The 9,623-nt window shown below is 40.6% G+C and overlaps 1 protein-coding gene across 3 annotated transcripts in view; it reads left to right on the forward strand.

Moving 5' to 3' along the window:
• The first annotated feature begins 1,064 nt into the window (after positions 1–1,064).
• Positions 1,065–9,623, forward strand: part of MAEA (macrophage erythroblast attacher) — a 35,999-nt gene continuing 27,440 nt past the window's right edge. The window contains exons 1-3 of one of the 3 annotated variants that reach the window (XM_010019412.1): positions 1,065–1,098; positions 3,993–4,177; positions 8,520–8,723. In XM_010019412.1, coding sequence (XP_010017714.1) covers positions 1,065–1,098; positions 3,993–4,177; positions 8,520–8,723 — 423 coding nt within the window. Of the gene's footprint in view, positions 1,099–3,992; positions 4,178–8,519; positions 8,724–9,623 lie in introns of those variants that run through there. The other 2 variants (XM_010019413.1, XM_010019414.1) reach the window with 2 other exon arrangements.

A 9,623-nucleotide genomic window follows, 5' to 3' on the forward strand; every position in this document is an offset into this window, starting at 1 on the left:
CTAGTCGGTGTTGCCTTCATAGCTTATTCCCATTCACAAGCTGGAAGAGTACTGTGTTTGGCCTGAAGGCCAGATAACATCACAGTTGAGGTCCTAAGCATGAACTTAAAAACTGTCTTCTGACATTCTTAGCTCTGCTCACCTCTTGCGTAGGCTGTTCTAACTTAAGTCAAATTCCTTTTCCTTAGGTTTAAGGTTGACCTGGTTTAGTACATGGTTAAGTTGAATTGTGTTTCTGCAGCTGTGGTGGCTGATGAACAAAAGCAGCAGAATATCTTTAGTGACGCTGGATTTAAACATGCTACCCATGTATTTTACATCTCTCCTTTATGTTCTCTTATGTGCTATGAGCCAACTGAATTGTGGTTTTCAAGCTCCAATGGGCGGAACAAGTTGGTATTGTGCTTCTACAGGATACATTCTGGTTGGTTCTTGCTGCTTTATTTCAATTTTTGGCAATATTTAGCAGCCTAAGGTAATGCTTCCTTAGGCTGAATTCTGCAGGTCACCCTTGCCCCTAAAGGAGAAGTGTGTAATCCAGGTTTGGTCACAGAAATGTTATTGGCAGTAAAAGTGGAAAGTGTCTAATAGGCTTGTAGCAGCTGTCTCTTAGTCCAAAATGTTTGGTGTTCACTATTTTGTAACTGTGGTACCTGAAAATTAAAGTGAACCATTATTAAGAATTTTTAGGATTACATCTCTAGAGCATTGTTTTGTTCTGTTCTCCTTCCATTTACTTTCATTGTCAGAGGAAAAAAAAAATCAACTTACTGGTACAATGCCTGAAGAGTTCTGCAGTAAATCAAACTAGTGCTGGGAAACAGGGTTTCTTGGAGCATAGGAGCTGTATTAGTAACAAAAGAACCAGCTGCTCAAGATGCAGAGTTGAGATAAGATGCTTTCTCAGTAAGGAATGTTCTAAATTTTGGCACTTGTAGGATCTAGTCCTGTAAAGTGTGAAAGCTGTACCTGGATACAATTCACAGTATAACTCTATAGTAAGAAACAAGTTCCCATGCAGATTATGAAAAAATGACTTATTGTCAGTTTCAGGTGTGCAAATAATGTCACTGTATCTTCAAAGTTACAGTACACTAAAATGATGTAATATATTTATTTGTATTTGCTTTCAAAGTATGTAGTAAACCACTTCGGCTACTAGTCCCGTCCACACAGGATATTCAGCTATTTTGGGGGGAGTAGGGAAAAAATAAAGATAAACCAAGATTCAAACCTACTGCACCTAAACACATTAGAAATGCTATATAATAATGCTAGTTGAAATTGAAAGTCCAATTGTTCTAAATGTCATATGAGCACAGCCTATGCCAGAAACTTGCTTGCTAAAGAGACAGAGCATGGGAAACGGGAACTGTTATTGCCCTTGCGTGCAGATAAGAAACTACAGGGAAAAGGAGATGAAAGCTGGATGACTTTTTCAAACTGCCTAGATCTGTGCTCAGTTCAGTTCAACTGACTGCTCAAAATTTAGCAAAACTACTTTTTGTAGTCAAAAAGGTACCTCAAATCAGTACGAGCTGTTAAAGTCCTGACCTATGTAGCTTTTCAAGGTGGCATGAAAAGCTGATTAGCAACGTACTTGTAGAAGTTATATTCAGTAGATGCGAACAGCTGAATTATTTTTCAATGTACAGTAAGAAAAATGTGGGGGAGAAAAAGGGCAGAAGTTGTCTTAATCCTGTGTGGCATCTAGTCTTGGAGTTGGAAATAGGCTTCCACGTTCAAAAGCATCAAAATAATGCCCCCTTTTCCCCTCAACACCCGTTCTATCTATAGGGCTTTAAAACCTTTTATCTTTCATGAGGAATTGAAGGGAAATAAGAGCTAAAGATGGACTAAAAGATGGTTACATACACAGTTAAGTAGCTATTGAAGACTTGATTGTGATGGTTTATGTGGTATGAGTTGTGGGGGCTGTGGTGCTGGGATTATTAGGGGAGGATGTATGAGGAAAATAATTGTTTTAGTGAGATACTTCCTGTGGTAAAGGCTTGTTCTGACATTTGTTTAGGTCTTAGTTTGTGATGCCAAAAAACATTAAAAAGATTGCTTCAGTCTTTCTGAAAGGAAGAGGAGCCCTTTCATATCTTATCAGGAGAATCCTTGTGTTGTACTTCTACTACAAATAAGAACAATCTATTGTGAGTTATACAGAGTCTTTGAAAGCAAGTACTTGGTCCTGTGAATCTTTGGCTCATCTTCGTTACTCTGAGCATAACTGTTTCCAAGCACATCTCTGCTTGTCAATTGCAATGGTTATTTAGTAACCTCCCTCCTAACAGAGTCTAAAAGGAGAGTGGACCCTGGGAATACTTTCTTACATGCCAGTGATTAGAAAGAAAATGGGGGCAATCTTGATATAATTGATTAGAAGTGCTATATTTGAAAGATTTGTAATCAAACATATATGTGATACTAAAGAGAGTGCTGATTTGCATTTCCTGTTTTACCTTTAATATGTGTGATGTGATTGCTACCTAAATGATGCTCTGATTAATGGGAAAGCAGTCAAGATTATCGTAACTGCCTGAAAGAACTCCTTGTGGGCTTTTTCAAGATAAAAGATATGGATGGATGAAGCGTATAACACTGGAATGTTTTTAGTTCTAAAATTCCTGTTTCTGTGAAGTAATAGAACTTCCTGTCTGAATTGCTTATGCTGTTGCTGCAGTGGAGGCAACATGATGAGAGCAGCTCAGTGTTTACTGTTAGCTTTTCCCAAATCAGTCAGTACCTTAAAGTTCAACCAGGCTGTAGACTGCTCCCATGTGTCCTTACCAGCAGTCGGTGGCAGTTTTGATATGACTGTTCCAGAAAGGCATGGGACAAGTAGGACAGGAGACCTCTAAGATGGGTTAGTGTCTGAGCCAAAGGATGGAGCCTTAGAGGAATATAACAAACTCAATTATACAGTGTAAGCTTTTTTCACTAAAAGAAAGCTTCTGTGGAGTTTCTCTTAGTATTTGTTATAGTCCTACTGGAATTAATATTACAAAGTAGTCCTTCCTGGGCAGAAGTAGGTAGGAGACCTGTTAGATTTCCTGAATAACCATTGGTGCACTGTGTATAAGTGTTTCAGTAGCTGATGTGTGATATCTGTGCTTTCTCAGTTAACTTTCTCTTTTTATGAACTCCTGAATGAAAGAAATGTAAACATAAAAAGCCATATTCTGAAGGGTGATCTCCAAGTTGTAGTTAACTTGTCGCTTTCCTTTTTTTGGATACACATTTGTCTTGGAATCATAGAATTATGGAATGGTTTGGGTTGGAAAGGACCTTAACATCATCTAGTTCCAACCCCTCTGCCATGGGCAGGGATGCCTCACAGTAGACCATGTCACTCAAGGCTCTGTCCAACCTGGCCTTGAACACTGCCAGCAATGGAGCATTCACCACTTCTTTGGGTAACCTGTTTAGTGCCTCACCACCCTTACAGTAAAGAACTTCTTCCTTACATATATCTAACCTGAACTTCCCCTGTTTCAGTTTGAACCCATCACCCCTCGTCCTATCGGCACAGCCCCTAATGAAGAGTCCCTCCCCAGCATCCTTGTAGGCCCCATTCAGACACTGGAAGCTGCTCTGAGGTCTCCATGCAGCTTCTCTTCTCCAGGCTGAACAGCCCCAATTTCCTTAGCCTGTTTCGGCTTTCTGTTCTGCGTGAACAGTTTCCATCAGTGCCTGCTGCAGTCAAAGCAGTATAGGTGAAATTGGTAACACAAGAGAATCTGCCAGCTTTTATTTCCTGTCACTGTTTGGTTTTTCATAATCTTTGAAGTGTTTTACCTTCTTGCTGAGAGGGCTTAAATAAGGGCTTTGATACAAGAACTCACGTTTGACTAATGACCGCTGGTGTCCTGCAACCTCGGTGGTGTCCTGACTGCATCAGATGAAATCATCACTCTCTAAACTCCTACAAGACCTGACTTTTTTTAAATACAAAAGTTATAATGACTTGATATTTCTCGTTTAGGTGCCATATGAAACACTGAACAAACGGTTTCGAGCTGCACAGAAAAACATTGACCGAGAGACCAGCCACGTTACAATGGTGGTGGCAGAGCTGGAGAAGACGTTGAGCAGTTGTCCTGCTGTGGATTCAGTCGTTAGCCTCCTGGATGGCGTAGTTGAAAAACTTAGTGTTCTGAAACGAAAGGTAAGCTGTGTTCTACCCTGTGGGTGCTGTGCCTTTACAAAGTTAACACAAGTAGTTTTCTGCAATGCTGTTTGCTTGGATTTTCTTTCCAAGACGTAGGTATTACTGGCACTGTGAACAAAGGCCTTAGAACGCACAGCAACACATCAGAACTTACTGTATCTTGCTCCGCTGCACTTATGAAACATGACTTGGTGTTCTGTGACTACATAAAAGAAACCTCTGTCAAGAGATAAAATTCAGATGTATTTATAGGCCTGAAAAGGAATTTTTCTACCCACGGAAAAGAAACAGTAGCATTAAATCAATAGAGTTGATTTGTATCAATTCCTGCTTGTCTAATGGAAAGGTTTGTACAGTTGCATTAATTGATCACTTAAGCAAAACAGCTAAGAAGATGAGTCTGAAAAATGTTTAAACCCCCATGGGGAGCAGGGGGGTGATAGAGGCTTCTTTGCAGAGAAGGTGAGAGTTGTCCTGGATTGTTACTTGAACACTAAACTTGCAGGTTTGAAGGTTCCTTGGGGATATTACTAAAAGCATTTTAATGTTTAGCAGGATAACTTGCTTCTAGCTGTTAAGCTTGAACACTTCTATGAAATACAGCCAGAACTTTATGCCTTTGCCACATCTTTCTAAGAAGAAAGAGTTAAAAATATAAACTATATAGTATAAGGAATACTTCTTTTGGATGGGAATATTGCTCATCCTGAGACTCATCAGATGCTTACTTGAAACACATCTTGCAGAAAAATGAAAATAGCTCTGTTGCCTGGCCTTAGAGCAGTGCTTCTCTAAAAATAAATAGTTGAAACAAATGGTAGCAGAGTCATTTCATTAAGACTTAAATGAAATAACCAACAGAGATAAATCTAGAGACTGTGTTAAGTGAAGCATCAAAATACCTTGAAGGTTTGTAACATGAAAATAACGCTGTCATGTACGTTGATTTGGGGGTTTCTGCTTGAACAGGTTAGCGCGGTGTTGAAAAGCTATTCTGCAAAAGACTTCATAAATCTAATTGCTGTTTTCATCTTGGGTTTGTGAGACTTAAAGAGGTCTTGAAGGATATGTTTTCCTCACTTCTGTTACTTACGGAAAGAAATCACTGCTATTTCTGAAAGAGGTGTCAGATTTTGCTTGTAGGTGTGTAGTAATGATGTGGAGGAGTAAGTTATTTACTTGTTAAATCTTTGCTGGCTGCGGGGGTGTGTCTGAAGGCATTGCTGAATGTTTTGGGTGCAAGGCTCCATTTTAGTGTAATTGCTCATTTGTTTCTGACTGCCTGAAAGACTGTGGGGAATCTTAGAGCTTCTCAGAAAGAACAAAAGGCAAGGAAAAAGAATAAATCTGTTTAACAGTAAGTCTTCCGAAATAAAAGGTCTTGTTTCTGCTTCAGACCCTCAACTCCAACTGTCTTCTCTGTAATCTCTGCCTGGAGCAAAATGATTGTTTTCTTTAGGGCCGTTGGACCCATGTGGGATCTCTGTTTCCTCTGTGTTTAGACAAGGATCTGATGAACTGCTGAGATGGTCATAATAGAATTAGATGGTTCCTTTATTTAACACCTTACTTGCTCTTAAAAAAGAGCTTTACAACACAGCAGGTTTCTTGGCTTCTGAAAATGATCCTGGGGAAACCTAGGCCTTTGTGTTCTCCCTTTTGTAGCCTGTTTAATATGCTTGTTCCCTCGGGTCCTATTAATGCCCAGCCGGGAAAGTCCAGCTAGACTTGCTTCAGAGGGTTTTGCAAAGGCTCTGTAGCCTTTCTGAGTGCACTAGAAAGATGAAAAAAACCCAGCAAGAGCTGTATAAGTCCAGATGCAAAACCATACAAGGAGAGTCCTTTGGAACAGGAAGGAGCTCAACCTTTGTGCTTGGCTGCCTTGAATTCTAGTTGTGTTCAGAGTAATTCTAGAGGTTGCCTTCATAGCTGGTGATACCACAGACCTATAACAAATGAAAGTAAGTTTTTGCCTGAGTATTTGCTTGCTGAATAGGAAAATACTCAGTTTATAACTTAAACAAATTGCTGACCATATGTTTGGAGCTAAAATAAATAAATAAAGCTAAATAAAGCTAAAATTCAGCAATAGAACTAGCTCAGACTTTGGTAATAAAAATAACTCAGGCAATAGATGTTTACATGAGTTTTGGTAAAGTACTATCTTGTGTAGTGACTAAGGCTTTAGATGCATGAATTTGGTATCACGGGACAAATCAGATTCAAGCTTAATTGTGGCAAATGCTTGGTAGGCTTTTCTTGCACAAGTTGGCATTTATTTCACTTTGCTTTTCAAATAATGATCCTTTCAGAAGCAGTTTGTAAATGAGTATGCATGGTAAAAGCAAATGGAACCAACCTGTGCTTCGAGAGCTGCAGCTGTCATCCAGAGATGATAGAATCATAGAATTGTAGAATGGTTTGGGTTGGAAAGGACCTTAAGATCATCCAGTTCCAACCCCCTGCCATGGGAAGGGACGCCTCACACTAGACCGTGTTGCCCAAGGCTCTGTCCAACCTGGCCTTGAACACTGCCAGCAATGGAGCATTCACCACTTCTCTGGGCAGCCTGTTCCAGTGCCTCAGCACCCTCACAGTAAAAACTTCTTAGTTATATCTAACCTGAACTTCCCCTGTTTCAGTTTGAACCCATCACCCCTTGTCCTGTCACTACAGTCCCTGATGAAGAGTCCCTCCCCAGCATCCTTGTAGGCCCCCTTCAGACACTGGAAGCTGCTCTGAGGTCTCCACACAGCTTCCCTTCTCCAGGCTGAACAGCCTCAATGTTCTCAGCCTGTCTCCATATGGGAGGTGCTCCATACCCTGAGCATCCTTGTGGCCCTCTCTGGGAGGAGGAGTGTGCTGTGTGCTGTGTGCTGTGTGTTGGGACAGGACAGCTTCAGCTGGGAGTTTGAACCCATCACCCCTTGTCCTGTCACTACAGTCCCTGATGAAGAGTCCCTCCCCAGCATCCTTGTAGGCCCCCTTCAGACACTGGAAGCTGCTCTGAGGTCTCCACACAGCTTCCCTTCTAAAGACTGAACAGCCCCAACTTTCTCAGCCTATCTTCGTATGGGAGGTGCTCCAGCCCTCTTATCATCCTCATGACCCTCCTCTGGACTTGCTCCAACAGCTCCATGTCCTTATGTTGAGGACACCAGATACTGTAGCTTGAATAGTATTGAATAAATTGAGTCCTAGGAAGGCTACCAGTGCCAGCATGGAGTGCAGAGTGGGCTGCCAAAAGCAGGTTGGCAAACCTTCATGGACTTCCCTTTTGCCATAACTGTGTAGTTATTCAAAACAAGCCAGCAAGTTTAATGCCACTGCAAGTAAGGCAGCCTAACCTGATATTGCATCAGTAGTGATGCATCACAGATGGGAGAGGTACTAAGCCTCCTTTGTCTTCTGGTTTGTTTTTACCTTTGCAAGCATATGAAAGTACTGCAAAGCTTGCTTGTGTGCTGTAGCCTGGCATGACCCACAGTTGTCACGTGCTGTACACTGAGTCAGCTGGCTATGAATTACGGTATGTCTGTAATAAAACTTGCCTGGTAAAATTTGCAGCATAACTATAAGGTTGAAGGGAAGTAAGTATAAGAGTAGATTGGGCTTTTTTTTGTACTTAGTGGAGATAACTTTGAAGTGTGTGTTTTGCACTGAGCATGTCAATAGGTTGGTTTAAAACAGTCATTCTGCTTCTCCCTGGACAAATTTGTTTTCCTAACTAAAGCTCCTAACAGTAGATCCATGTTCCCACAATCACAGAGGTAGGTAAAATCTGGTAACTTCTACAAAACTACTCTAAGATCCTTAAATTAAAGGTGCCATGAGGCCAAATGTTTATATAATTTTCATTATTGCATGACTGATTAAAATGGCTCCAGTGTATTAGAAGTAATGTGGGTTTACTCTGCATCACTCCTCAGCAGAACTAATTCAGCAGAAAGAAGCCATGCATAGGTTAGAGGTGGAAATTCATGGTTTTCAGCTGCTTGGGCCAGATGACTGCAAACCTTCACAAAGCTCTTTGCAGACTGTTACAGCAGTTTGATACGTTGCTGTTTTCAGACTTAACTGCACGTTAAGCAGAAAACTGCGTATACTCAATGTCAAATAAATCAAAACTTATTAATGTGCAAGAATGTCTCAGAACTGGACCGGCCACACGAAAGTTTATGCACTGCCATAGGAAATGTCTTTCTAAAGGAAAGCAGTGCTATTGGGAGTAACTGTGTAGTATACAAAGAATGTTTACGAAACAATTCTTGCTGTATTTTGCTTTAAAAGCAAACTGCAAATGTATAGCTCTTACTTGTCCCTGTTACTTTTTCTTCAGGCAGTTGAATCAATCCAGGCTGAAGATGAAAGTGCAAAACTGTGCAAACGTAGGATTGAACATCTGAAGGAACACAGTAGTGACCAACCAGCTGCTGCAAACATGTGGAAGAAGAAACGTATGGATCGTATGATGGTGGAACATCTTCTACGCTGTGGCTACTACAACACAGCTGTAAAACTAGCGAGACAAAGTGGTATTGAGGTTGGTAGCAATGTGCACTAACTCACTAGCAAAACAGTAGTAAGGAGGAAGTTGGGAAATAAGCACAAGCTGTTTTAGCCCTCTAGCAGCTATGTTCATGTATTGTGTGCCCTCATTACTAATGTTTATCAGTTTATCTTTTTAGGCTTCACTTGGTTTTCCTTACTTGACATAAATTGTATTTTAATGTATTAAATAAGTAGAAATCAAAGGCATAACTTGAAGTCATAAATTAAATGCTTTTAGATAAACACCTTGCTCTATTAAAACTTCAAGTAATTCTCAAATGTCATACAGAATTTCTTGTTAGTGGCTTCTAGGCTGCTGCTGAAGCAGTTGCTGGAGCTTCCCATCTGTCTAGTCACACTTAGGTGATAACATGTAGGTGACCAGACTGAGCAGAACAGCATATGCTGATTGCAGGAACAACTGTTTTATCATATCATCCTATTACTTAATGCATCAAAAGGAAAGCTGGCTTACGCTTTCTGGAAAATAAATCTTGATGCAGTTTGGGTTTTCTAGTAGCCAGTATATCCATAGAAACTTCTTGCTATTTTGTTTATTTAGCAATTGACAATTCTGTGGTTGTATCTTTTCACTGGATGTCTAGTTGGTTTTACTTCCATCTCGTAATGGCTTACAAAATGCTTGGAGTTCATGCACCTTGGTGTAGCTTCTTTATGCAGAACAGTGACTCTGCATTGGGGTCCTATAAGACATAGGGACATGAAAACTGATTCTTTAGGATTTGCTGTTCATTTAGATCATGTTTTGCTGATTTTTAGGTAGCAGTTGCTATTTGATCCTCAGTGGTCATAGAATCATAGGATGGTTCAGGTTGGAAAGGACCTTAAAGCTCATTCAGTTCCAACCCCCTGCCATGGGAAGGGACACTTT

This window comes from Nestor notabilis, unplaced genomic scaffold, assembly GCF_000696875.1.
Source record: "Nestor notabilis isolate BGI_N333 unplaced genomic scaffold, ASM69687v1 scaffold4428, whole genome shotgun sequence".
Classification (NCBI taxonomy): Eukaryota; Metazoa; Chordata; class Aves; order Psittaciformes; family Psittacidae; genus Nestor; species Nestor notabilis.